The 13,834-nt window shown below is 37.5% G+C and overlaps 2 protein-coding genes and 1 long non-coding RNA gene across 3 annotated transcripts in view; 1 reads left to right on the forward strand and 2 right to left on the reverse strand.

The window, feature by feature from the left end:
* On the forward strand, positions 1-5,319 carry LOC121860887 (ubiquitin carboxyl-terminal hydrolase 37-like; the record flags this gene model as incomplete). Its single annotated transcript, XM_042358251.1, is given in 3 exon segments — positions 1-112; positions 948-1,089; positions 3,233-5,319. Coding segments are annotated over 3 exon segments (300 nt in total), but the record flags the coding sequence as incomplete, so codon positions are not given.
* Positions 4,627-5,758, reverse strand: LOC121860888. Its single transcript, XR_006087939.1, has 2 exons — positions 5,521-5,758; positions 4,627-5,002 (listed from the first exon to the last, which is right to left on the reverse strand). It is a non-coding gene; the product is annotated as an uncharacterized LOC121860888 (long non-coding RNA).
* A 312-nt stretch (positions 5,759-6,070) lies between these two features.
* The window catches only part of LOC121861100 (structural maintenance of chromosomes protein 2-like), a 77,905-nt gene continuing 70,141 nt past the window's right edge, over positions 6,071-13,834 (reverse strand). Inside the window, exon 8 of the mRNA XM_042358661.1 lies at positions 6,071-6,079. Within this exon, the coding sequence (XP_042214595.1) occupies positions 6,071-6,079 (9 nt within the window). The remainder of the gene's footprint in view (positions 6,080-13,834) is intronic.

Below are 13,834 nucleotides of genomic sequence, written 5' to 3' on the forward strand. Positions count from 1 at the left end.
GATGATGAGAAGGGGCAAAATAGTCTCGTCATTGAAGAAAACGGGGAGAGTGACCGGCATACTTACTGCCTAATTAGTGTGATCAGCCACTTTGGTCTCACAACTAACACTGGTGAGTAAAAATATTCATAAGTAAATTGTTTGGAATTGTGGATATGATAGGTATTATTAAAATAGTGTTAAAGCAGTAAACTGCATATACAGTAGAATTTTTGGGTAGTCTGATTCCCCCTTTTATAAAAGATTAACCGGGATAAATACAGACCACTGTGTTTTATTTGTGACTTTCAAAACAAGGATATTTTAAAACATTTATTTCAACGGTATTTGTTCTTTGAGAAGATATACTTTTGCTACACCAATTTTTTGCTTTCAATCTCCATTATAGTTCTTGCAAAATCACGGATAGCACAAGTTAAGATTTTCACCTCTGCTGTGTTGTGAAAATGAAACCTATGAGAATATTAGGATGTATTTAGAGTTTGTAATTAAAATTTTAATCATATTTTAATGAATAAAAACAATGATGATAATAGTTTACAATATTATTCTTATAAATGGCATCATCTTGCTTTCATAGGTTGATATATCTTACAATTTCATTCATTGTGGTCATAAAAAGAGCTGTTGCAGGTTATTTCGTTTATAGAATATGAATGTTTGTTTATACTGTACGAGACTGTACATTTGTAGATCTTCTGGGGTAAAGTCATAATGGGTTCCCCAAACAGTCTTGTCAAGGAACATAACCCCCACATATTCTTCTGGGGTAAAGTCATAATGGGTTCCCCAAACAGTTTTGTCAAGAAACATAACCCCCACATATTCTTCTGGGGTAAAGCCATAATGGGTTCCCCAAACAGTTTTGTCAAGAAACATAACCCCCACATATGAGTGTGTGTGTGTATATAGTATATAACTGTTGAGTAATAAGTTTTGTTTTGCAGGGCACTATGTAGCAGATGTATTCAATTGTGAAGAAGACAGCTGGTTCCATTATGATGATGAGTGTGTTGTAAAAATCCCAGAGACTGTTGTCTTTGCAGAAGGTCGACAGAAGAATGGCTACATCTTCTTCTATATGCATAAGTAAGCAAAAATCATATAGTACAGTATTTCCATAAATACATTATTGGTAGTCCCAGTGTTTAGGACCAAACCCATTGTGGTATACAGGTATCCCTCATTTAACAATGGGATTGTGTCGTTCAAAAATCTAACATTAAGTGAAACGAAGGAATAACAACGAAGCACGGAAGTTAACAACAGGTTCAAACGGCAGGGCGGTAAACATCGAGCACAGTACTCACTAATAATAATAAGAGTTCATTATAAACAGTTCAAAGTTATACAATTGATTTATTAACACCAAACTTCTATATAAATGATGTGGTTCAGAGCTAAATGATTTAGTGTGCACAAGGTGAGCCTAATTTAAACAAATTGCATACATAAAAAAAAAATATTTTACAGGGCTGCCTCACTTATCGCAAAGGTTACGGGCATGAAACTTGTTGCGAATAGCGGAGCAATTTCTCCCATAAGAAATAATGTAAAGAAACAAGGGCATATCAAATAAACATCAATAACAAACAGTGAGTTTATTAGGCATATATGTTTACAAGTACAGTATACAGGGGTATTTTACATGTTTGAATGTTTATGTGCGTAGGTATGTGAGGTAAGTTTTAAACATACTGTTAATTTATCTCTGATGTGCTGTGCTGCTTGCTTGCTGAAGTTGGCATTAGGGGAGAGGGAGAAAATTTACTGGGATGAGAGGAGGCTGGGGTCGTAAGCCACCTCACTCATCATCAATGCCAGGGTCGTCAGCCACCTCACTGCCAGTCACCTCACTCATCATCAATGCCAAGGTTGTCAGCCACCTCACTCATCATCAATGCCAGGGTCGTCAGCCACCTCACTCATCATCAATGCCAGGGTCGTCAGCCACCTCACTCATCATCAATGCCAGGGTCGTCAGCCACCTCACTCATCATCAATGCCAGGGTCGTCAGCCACCTCACTCATCATCAATGCCAGGGTCGTCAGCCACCTCACTCATCATCAATGCCAGGGTTGTCAGCCACCTCACTTTCATTATCGCTGTCCATTTGCATTGAAAGCTGTTGTTCTCTACTACCTTCTGTTGCAATAAAGGTGTTTTAAGGCGCTGGGTCTGGTCATCAATCCATGTGCTCAACATCCGCTCCATACTCTCCATCTCGGCATCACAGAACCTCGTCACCTTCGTAGCCCTCAGTGGTGTTGCAGACCCGGCCATCTCCTTGATCTTGTCGGCACTTTTAACTATAGAATGCACCGTAGAGGGAGCCAAGCCGTGCACGTGCCCAATCACTGACGTTCCTTCTCCGTGTTCATGTCTTTTTACGATATCCAATTTCATGTCCAGTGTAACTGCCACATGTGATCTCTTAGCAACATTGCTGGGAGTTTTAGTAGCTGGTCGCTTAGACATTGCGAGATCACACAAAACACACGCCAGCACGTGTGAGACTGAGGCGAGCGGGAGCGTATGGCGGAGGAATACGTACAAACGCTGTCCTACGCGATGGTTGAGGCGCGCAGTTCAACATTTTTGCTCGTAAGAATTTGCGAATAGTGGAAATGGGTAACAATAAATTGATTGCGGATAAATGGGATGAAGAATACTGAGGCTATGAATTAGGGGGTTTGCTTGTATATACAATAAGATTGGTGTATAGCATATAAAATACAATAGCAGACATTTTATATAAAAAAAAAGGTTCTTTCCACACTCAAACCATCCTCTGGGTGATGCAAAATTTTGAGGAACTAGCTCACATTATCATTCATGGAGTGAGGTTAATCATGTTTTGTTTTTGAGTGGCCAGCCAGTCTAGTGTTCTCATAGACTCATTTTCTATACTCTGAGGCAAAGTCAGTGCCAGGCTGACCCAGCCAGGGTAGCTATTGAACCTAGACATTATAGCTTTCAAATTATAGATAGTGGTCATATCAGTTCTGTTTGAATAGAAAATAGTTTGCAGTCTCAAATACATCCAATTATTACACTATTTGTATTTTCTTATGGTTGCCAAGTGCAAGTTTCTCTCTGATCATCAGTTTTGTTAACATGCAAACAAGCATGTGCATATGCACTGTAATACTTGGACAGATTCAGCATTACCTAAAGCAAGTTTTAATGTAAATCTAATATTGTTTTTTTTTTTTTTTTTTTACTTTTCAGGGATCTCTTTAAGAAGATGGAGAAGAAAACCAGTGTCAATAGATAATAGATGTTTTCTGTAGTGTTTGTAAATAATTGTATAGTGTTTTATAATATTTACTTTAAAATTAGATAATTGTACAAAAATCATTCATTGTTAATGTTTAAAATTATAATTTGTTTGTAACTGATGCACTCCTTCCAAAATTAGGTATAGTACCATATTACATATGTCAAATAATTTTTTTTCTGTTGCCAATGAATATTTGCACAAGTCTTGGTGTTTGAATATTTTTGTTGTGATAGTAACACTTCTTTGTACAGTAGTGTAAATAATATAGCAGTTGCATAACATGTCAGTGTGTACCATTATACAAAAGTTCAACGTTAACTTTAAGTGTTGTCTGCAGATGTTAGCAATCCTTAATTGACTACTGTATTTTGTTAAATTTTTGGCTTGAGTGAGCCCAGGTGTACATCTGTTCATAGCATTTGTGCCTGAATAGCCTTAAAGTTGTATACAGTCCATAAGCAGATTTTTTAAGTAATTTGAATTCAAGCTTGAAAGTTCTTGAAATGGCATTATTTATGGAAATACCTGTAGTGTCAATGGGAGAATTTCAAATGACATCAATGGTACGTATAGTAATAGCATATGTACCCCGGGGAAGATTCCTTGTAAAAAAAATTTTTGAAAGGTAACTGAGCAATTTAGTAATTTACTAATTCTTGTAAATTGTGCAATAAATAGTTTTGAATACTTTTCAAAATACTCTACAGTATCTGAATTGTAGCAAAGTGGTGCTAATTATATTTCGTGCTTAAACATCTTCATTTTCCCCCTATTTACAACTAGTCAATGCCTTAAATTCTGACCTAAATGTTAAGTGCTAAAATGTTGTTGGTTAATGCAATAAGGTATTTTTTTTTAACTTCCAGATCTATTAAAAGTAATACAAGTTAATTTAACCTTTTTCATACCCATTTCAAAGTTACTTGTATAATGTACACAGAGGGTATGCATGAATCTCTTATTTTCCACACATGAGTCATCTATGATTATCTGATGGCAGCCTCTTTCGATGGGTTCTTAAGTCAGTCATTTCTGACAACTTTTCCCCGAGTCATTCTTGGCTAATAATTATTTATGAACAATACTTCCTATGACTTGCAAGAAGCTATTGGGATGTAAACAAATCCACTGAACTCCTTCCTGGGGAACTCTTAACTGCTGAAAAGACTATTTATTGCAATTTTTATTTAAATTGTATTATGTTCTTAATTTTATGTAAGTACAATGAAAACTGAAAATGTGTGGATGTAAATGAGATGGGAAAATGATTTATCTGATAAAACCGAAGGTATAAATCTAAATACCAAACAAGTACGGTACAGTATTCCATTGATTTTTTTTATTTTATCAAAACATGAGAAAAAATTTAAAAGCTCTAGAAATCTATACAGTATTTACATGATTCATATATTCTTACAATCAAAAACATGGCAATACATTTGGTTTACAAATAATTTCAAATATTTTTTGAAAGAATGAGACATGAAAAGTAATACACTAGTATCATATCTTCCTCTCTAGTTTTATTTGAATAATGGACTTACCTTGGCAGCTTACTAGGAACTTCACATTTTTATTTTAATCGTCTTATTTTAGCACAATACATAGGACCAAAATTAGAGAGAAGTGATGGCAGAACAACCTGACCATAGCGCAAGCCCAAATTATTTCCAAAGCGATACAGGAAACTCAATGATCGAACTGCATAAGTCATATCCCTGGAAGTAAACCGAGACCATTAGTGAGGAAAATTATAGATATATGAGGGCTATTTGTAAATTTCATCATCTTTCTCATTAACATCATGTGAATCAAATGTGAAAAATTAGTTGTCAGACAAGTATAGGTACCAGCAGCTCCAAATTGCCATTTATAACTTTATCCTCCTTTTGCCAGCACATCTATGAATTGTACTGTACAACTATTTTTTTACTCATGATATTAAAACCTAAGTCATGCAGTAATTGTAAGAATACATAAATAATTATAAATGATGTGGTAATGAATGATTTATTGGAATAAAAAATAAACTGAGGGGGTAGCAAGTTTTTCAATCCTATTCAAGAAGTCTCAATTATATTCCCAACTAATTTAAGGGTGCACTTTACAAGGCCAAACATGGTATTTTGCATATTTGGTCCTACATCAAGAGGGAAATGATCCTGAAAGTGAAATCGATTTGATGGGTGGGAAAGAGCTAAGTTTAGATACTTAAAGATGGATGAAATCAACTTACACAACAGAGCATTCAATGGTGGTCTCTTGCCATATTCTAGAAAGTGCTAGATGTACAACACCATCATTCTGTAAAGGTGACAGAGTACAAGTTGAGTACACCACAGTTCCACCAGGTCGTACTGCTTGAAGTGCTGACCTGTAAAGATAGTATAAAATACACTGTATGTACTTATTGCTCTACCATTTACACTTGACTGATTTACCATTATAGAATATTAACCACGGCTTCAGCCTATGGTTAGTATACCCCCCCCCCCTCCCTCCCCACAGTATTTTCTGGAACATTTGAAAACAATTCTAGTCTTACAAAATGGCCAAGCACGATATATACAGGAAATATATACATGTCCTTACCCCAGATTGGTAACGCATGGGCTAGGAAGAATAAAGAATGTTCATGAAGTGGCTTGTGTGATGCAGTAGTAATGAGGTAAACAACACTTAATATGTGTCGTCAGTGTGAGGAACACTATAGGACACTTGTTTTACAATGTTATAACTTTACACCAGTGATTCACAACCTGTAGTTCGGCACCCGCGGAACAATATTACGGAGCCTGCAAGGGTTTTATTAGAAAACTGGATTACAGTGCTTGGGATTCTTTTTCAGTGAAATAACGATAATGTGTAATAACTTTATATGACATTATACTGTATTGTAGAGAGAGAGAGAAACTGCAGTTTGTCCAGAGTGTCATGTACAGGACACAGACTGGACCAGAGAACGAGCCAGCCTTCTCACTAATACTATTGTTAAAATAATAAACAACTGATTTATGTACTGTACAGCCCTGTAAATGTATTCAATGCATATTATATGTCTAAATCAAATGTAAGTCTGTATATTTTCAGCCACCGGCTGCAACTCTATTAATAAACATTTATTATTATTAAATACTGTATATATATATATATATATATATATATATATATATATATATATATATATATATATATATATATATATATATATATATATATTATATATATATATATATATATATATATATACTGAAAGTGGGTTATCCACAAGAATACTGTAATTATTTGAGCATCACAGCACAGTATTATATTTGATAGGCACAGTACAGTACTATATTTGATAGGCACAGTACAGCAGTATATTTGATAGGCACACTACAGTACTATATTTGAGCATCACAGTACAGTATTGCACTTGAGCATCACAGCACAGTATTATATTTGATCAGTACCTGCAACACTATACATTACTATATGTGAGCATCACAGTACAGTGTTACTATATTTGAGCATCACAGCAGTGTAGTACTATATTTGAGCATCACAGTACAGTGTAGTATTATATTTGAGCATCATAGCACAGTGTAGCACTATATTTGAGCATCACAGTACAGTACAGACCTTATATTTGAGCATCACAGTACAGTGTACTATTATATTTGAGCATCACAGCAGTGTAGTTTTATATTTGAGCATCACAGCACAGTGTAGTACTATATTTTAGCATCAGTACAGTGTAGTACTATATTTGAGCATCACAGTACAGTGTAGTAGTATATTTTAGCATCACATACAGTGTAGTACTATATTTGAGCATCACAGTACAGTGTAGTTTTATATTTGAGCATCACAGCACAGTGTAGTACTATATTTGAGCATCACAGCAGTGTAGTACTATATTTGAGCATCACAGCACAGTGTAGTACTATATTTGAGCATCACAGTACAGTGTAGTACTATATTTGAGCATCACAGCACAGTGTAGTACTATATTTGAGCATCACAGAACAGTGTAGTACTATATTTGAGCATCACAGTACAGTGTAGTACTATATTTGAGCATCCTGGTACTAGTGTAGTACACTATATTTGAGCCTCTCACAGCACAGTGTAGTATTATATTTGAGCATCACAGCACAGTGTAGTATTATATTTGAGCATCACAGCACAGTGTAGTATTATATTTGAGCATCACAGCACAGTGTAGTATTATATTTGAGCATCACAGTACAGTGTAGTACTATATTTGAGCATCACAGCACAGTGTAGTACTATATTTGAGCATCACAACACAGGTGTGAGTACTATATTTGAGCATCACAGTACAGTTTAATTGTTACTATATTTGAGCATCACAGTACAGTGTAGTACTATATTTGAGCATCACGGTGTGGTACTATGTTTGAGCACATCACAGCACAGTGTGGTACTATATTTGAGCATCACAACTGTGAAGTGTAGTACTATATAGACATCGCTTTAGTCAGCATTACTATATTTGAGCATCACAGTACAGTACAGACCTTATATTTGAGCATCACAGCAGTGTAGTTTTATATTTGAGCATCACAGTACAATGTAGTAGTATATTTTAGCATCACATACAGTGTAGTACTATATTTGAGCATCACAGTACAGTGTAGTACTATATTTAAGCATCACAGTACAGTGTAGTACTATATTTGAGCATCACAGCACAGTGTAGTACTATATTTGAGCATCACAGAACAGTGTAGTACTATATTTGAGCATCACAGTACAGTGTAGTACTATATTTGAGCATCACAGTACAGTGTAGTACACTATATTTGAGCCTCACAGCACAGTGTAGTATTATATTTGAGCATCACAGCACAGTGTAGTATTATATTTGAGCATCACAGCACAGTATAGTATTATATTTGAGCATCACAGCACAGTGTAGTATTATATTTGAGCATCACAGCAGTGTAGTATTATATTTGAGCATCACAGCACAGTGTAGTATTATATTTGAGCATCACAGCACAGTGTAGTATTATATTTGAGCATCACAGTACAGTGTAGTACTATATTTGAGCATCACAGCACAGTGTAGTACTATATTTGAGCATCACAGCACAGTGTAGTACTATATTTGAGCATCACAGCACAGTGTAGTACTATATTTGAGCATCACAGTACAGTGTAGTACTATATTTGAGCATCACAGTACAGTGTAGTACTATATTTGAGCATCACAGTACAGTGTAGTACTATATTTGAGCAATACAGCACAGTGTAGTACTATATTTGAGCATCACAGCACAGTGTAGTACTATATTTGAGCATCACAGCACAGTGTAGTACTATATTTGAGCATCACAGCACAGTGTAGTACTATATTTGAGCATCACAGCAGTGTAGTACTATATTTGAGCATCACAGCACAGTGTAGTACTATATTTGAGCATCACAGTGTAATGGTCATGATAAGAGCTAACCTGAAAACCTTAAGGATTCATATTACGCTCAAACGTCCACAAAACCTTCCGAGTCCCCCAGTGGAAACGTCCCCCGTTTTCTCTGTTTCCCCCGCCTTTGTCTATGGGAGCAGACGCTGTATGCTGGGACCTGTTGCCATCCATTCCTTTGTAATCAATTTAATTTTGCTTTCGATAGCTGAGTCAGAGCATTGTTAGTGAAGATAATAGTAGAGAATGAAAATGAGTTCATAGTCTCAATTTCAACGTCAGAGGGTACCGTAAATTAATTCATCGGAATAGGAGTAGGTGGACTCCCTGGTCTGGTTTGAGTGAGGGCACGCGGGCATTTTAACGGTTAGTAAGTGCCCGTCCCTTCATCCATACAGGTATGCCATTCCACGCTGTGTTGTAATTTGCCCTTCTTTAAGTGATTTGACCCAATTGATAGTTGATTGTGCAAGTGTTACAGTAACGTAGTTGATATGCTCTGAGTAAAGTCATATTTACGTCTTTAACGTCCCCTGAAACGTGTTGTTGTTGTCACCGGTTAGTAAGTGCCCGTCCCTTCATCCATACAGGTCCCTAACGCAGCCTAGGCCGTGTCTGTAGGGTGGATGTTGTATCCACTATGTCTGGGGACATGTCCGAGGTCCAGTAGGATCAGTTACTTTCGTGAGACCCGGCCGTCAGACACTTCAGACCACCTATAGCCCCCATAGCTGGCTCGTCTGGCCCTAACGCTCGGTCCACGAGGTGACCCTGGACCACCAAGCCACACACCACTACCAGCCCCCCATCATTGGTGGATGAATGTCTACCTCAGTAGGGCTATATTTGTGTGGTGGAATTAACCCACTGGGATCTCCAGAGTTCGTCGGGTAGTACTCCATGGTGGCTGGACCCCATGGCTGTTGCTTGAGTATCACTCCTGACGACTGAGTGTTGTAGTGGCAGTTGCCCTAGTATTTATGGTGCTAAGTGACTATCATAGTTGTGTTATTGAGTATGTCCACCCCGTAGGGTTGGAAGGGTATTGAATATGTCCACCCAGTAATGGTGTGAGTATGTTGAGCCTGAGGGCCTAGTAATAGATTTTGTCTGTTAGTACAAACCAATTCTTTCTTCTAATTTCATATTCATGTTTAAATAAACTTTGTATTTGTATAATTGTGTATATTATTTACCTACAGTATTTACCGTTATTTCTTCCCTATTGCTTGATACTATCATTACACCTACCCACGAGCCTCCTATCGTCACGCTACCAATGGTGATATATAAGAGTAAAAGGAATTGTTACTGGCACACAGGCCCTCATGAAGGGTGGCAGCTCAAGCCCTCATAAATGGTGGCAGCTATGGTGATGTAATGAACATAGTATCGAGTTGGGAGGAATGACTGTGATACTGTAGTTTTTAACTGAGTTATAACCATTTCTCTGTACGGGTATTTAATAATCATTCCACTGTAACTAATGAGTATTTCAGATTGCTAATGATTTTGTCCCATATTTTTCCGAGGTACAGCTTTTTGTGGTGGTTTGCAGAGAGAGTGAAATAAGTTCAAAGAAATACCTTGGAGTTAGGTTAGAAAAAGTCTTGTTTAAAGTAAAAGGAAACCTGCAACAATAACTTGTAGAGTGTGAATAAGGTTCATTAATAGTGGAAGAATTTTGATATGTAACAATCTGCCCAAATTTTTTTTCTGTTGTTAACTCAGTATTACTTACAGACAGTGAATACATGTTTGGGCCGTGGCACTAGTTGTGAAATGTTTCCATCGTGGGAGTGCCCAGTGTTTTAATTCTGAGTGCTAACAGAAGCATTGCACTATATACAAAGGTTAAGTGGATGCTAATTCTGTACTTGTCATATTCTTTAGTTATGTGTTAGGTAGGATATATATTCCATTTACTTAATATCTCGGGGCATTTTACAGTTCCTACTATTAATATTCCTATGTATATGCTATAATTTTAAAGTTATTTTAACCAGGTGCTAACGGGTCATTATTTTGTGTAACGTATGTTATGTGAACTCTAATGCCAGTATACTTTCAGAATACAGTATTATATATATGTGAGGACCTTATGGTGATACGGTATATGGAAAATGTTATACGAGTGTATGGACCCAGAATTGTGAGTACAGAAATTCGTGAAGTGTTCACGCAGTGTTGCACCATACTGAGTCTGTGAATGGCAAAGTGTCTAAGTGAATTTTTGATGCCATAATATTATCTTTTGGGAGATTAATAATCTGAACAGTAGTTTGAATAGTGGATGCATGGAGTGTTAGTCGTATTGCAGAAAATCAGTACCAGTCCTTGGGTCTTGAGTGAGCACTGTGCATGTATTGTATTTACAGTGGAATATACCTGTAGTATTGATTTGTTGTAACACAATGGCAGATGCTAACGCAAATAAGGGGACCATGACGGCCAAAGCCGCTGTTGATTTAGCAACAAAAGTCCAAGCACTTCTGGCTAAACTCTCTAAAGCCATGGGTAAAGGAGGAGAAAACCAGCGGTTAGACTGGATCTTTAAGAAACAGTGGGCTTTGTAAGTGAACCTCCTTGGTTGTTGATGGGTAGTGAAGTGCACAATCTGTTGTAGGTAACTTTTGGTAATTGAAGAAGTGAAAAAAAAAAATGGAGGATGTTTTTTTTGGGGGTTAAAAGTATTTTGCAGAGGAAGGGTCAATTTGCAGTAAAGACAGAGATTGGAAGATGTATTGGCAGTTATGCAATCATCTGAAGGGTATCTGTTACTAGTATGAGTAAAGATACCAGTGATGAATTCTCAAGTTCCGGTTGGTAAGTCCTACGTAGGCTGGGTGTTGTTGGTATATAGGTGTAGAGTTCGTGACTTTCAGGGAGTATTCGGGCATATAAATATGGTGCTATTACTTCTACATGGCAAATGCCATAAGTACAGACAGTTTTTGGTTTGGTGGTGTTCTCATGAGGACCGTTTCGTTAGCATTGAATTCTTGGGAATACCCGCTCGTTCGGAGTCCCTTGAAGGGTGCTGCCTCTCGCGAGTGCGACATAACTCTTTAGATTAAGGGCAACAAATCATTCCTTTGACTTGATGGGGTCCGTTCGTCTATGTCCTAGCTTGAGAAATCTATGTTAAATCTCAGTGTGTCCTGTCAGCATTTGACCAATCGCGTAAAAGAAACTTCATAATCTATGAACATTGAAATTTGAGTTCTGTAAGGAATTTTGAGTGTGCATTTTATCTACCGATGTGAGGGTGTATTTTGTAACATGTAACACCATTTATTATTATTATTATATGATATGAGGTATCTAACTCAAATCATTATTATTCTATGATGATGTACTTGACCCCATTTATTATTATATGATATTATGTATGTAACCCCATTTATTATTATATGATATGATGTATTTACCGCCATTCAGTATTATTATGACATGATGTACCTAACCCCATGTGCTATTATTTTTGGTGCTATTTTGTAATATGTATCCCAATATATTTTTTATGAAGGTGTGTCACATTCTAATTGTATATTAACAGATTTCCATTTCTTGTACCTAATCCTGACCACCGGTAGGGAATTATTTTTCTATTTTTATTGATATAATTTGTGCAATGTTTTGTATGAGGATTTATACTTTATATTAATGATTTAATATGTATGTCACTACTTACGTGTTTTCTGAACGTTACCGCATAATAATGAATCTTGGGGAAGGAGGAAGCTTTGTAATGGTCATGATAAGAGCTAACCTGAAAACCTTAAGGATTCATATTACGCTCAAACGTCCACAAAACCTTCCGAGTCCCCCAGTGGAAACGTCCCCCGTTTTCTCTGTTTCCCCGCCTTTGTCTATGGGAGCAGACGCTGTATGCTGGGACCTGTTGCCATCCATTCCTTTGTAATCAATTTAATTTTGCTTTCGATAGCTGAGTCAGAGCATTGTTAGTGAAGATAATAGTAGAGAATGAAAATGAGTTCATAGTCTCAATTTCAACGTCAGAGGGTACCGTAAATTAATTCATCGGAATAGGAGTAGCTGGACTCCCTGGCCTAGTTTGAGTGAGGGCGCCGCGGGCATTTTAACCGTTAGTAAGTGCCCGTCCCTTCATCCATACAGGTATGCCATTCCACGCTGTGTTGTAATTTGCCCTTCTTTAAGTGATTTGACCCAATTAATAGTTGATTGTGCAAGTGTTACAGTAACGTAGTTGATATGCTCTGAGTAAAGTCATATTTACGTCTTTAACGTCCCCTGAAACGTGTTGTTGTTGTCACCAGTTAGTAAGTGCCCGTCCCTTCATCCATACAGGTCCCTAACGCAGCCTAGGCCGTGTCTGTAGGGTGGATGTTGTATCCACTATGTCTGGGGACATGTCCGGGGTCCAGTAGGATCAGTTACCTTCGTGAGACCCGGCCGTCAGACACTTCAGACCACCTATAGCCCCCATAGCTGGCTCGTCTGGCCCTAACGCTCGGTCCACGAGGTGACCCGGGACCACCAAGCCACACACCACTACCAGCCCCATCATTGGTGGATGAATGTCTACCTCAGTAGGGCTATATTTGTGTGGTGGAATTAACCCACTGGGATCTCCAGAGTTCGTCGGATAGTACTCCATGGTGGCTGGACCCCATGGCTGTTGCTTGAGTATCACTCCTGACGACTGAGTGTTGTAGTGGCAGTTGCCTAGTATTTATGGTGCTAAGTGACTATCATAGTTGTGTTATTGAGTATGTCCACCCAGTAGGGTTGGAAGTGTATTGAATATGGCCACCCAGTAATGGTGTGAGTATGTTGAGCCTGAGGGCCTAGTAATAGATTTCGTCTGTTAGTACAAACCAATTCTTTCTTCTAATTTCATATTCATGTTTAAATAAACTTTGTATTTGTATAATTGTGTATATTATTTACCTACAGTATTTACCGTTATTTCTTCCCTATTGCTTGATACTATCATTACACCTACCCACGAGCCTCCTATCGTCACGCTACCAATGGTGATATATAAAAGTAAAAGGAATTGTTACTGGCACACAGGCCCTCATGAAGGGTGGCAGTAGCAGCCCTCATAAATGGTGGCAGCTCAAGCCCTCA

This window comes from Homarus americanus, unplaced genomic scaffold (genome assembly GCF_018991925.1).
Source record: "Homarus americanus isolate GMGI-L3 unplaced genomic scaffold, GMGI_Hamer_2.0 scaffold52806, whole genome shotgun sequence".
Classification (NCBI taxonomy): Eukaryota; Metazoa; Arthropoda; class Malacostraca; order Decapoda; family Nephropidae; genus Homarus; species Homarus americanus.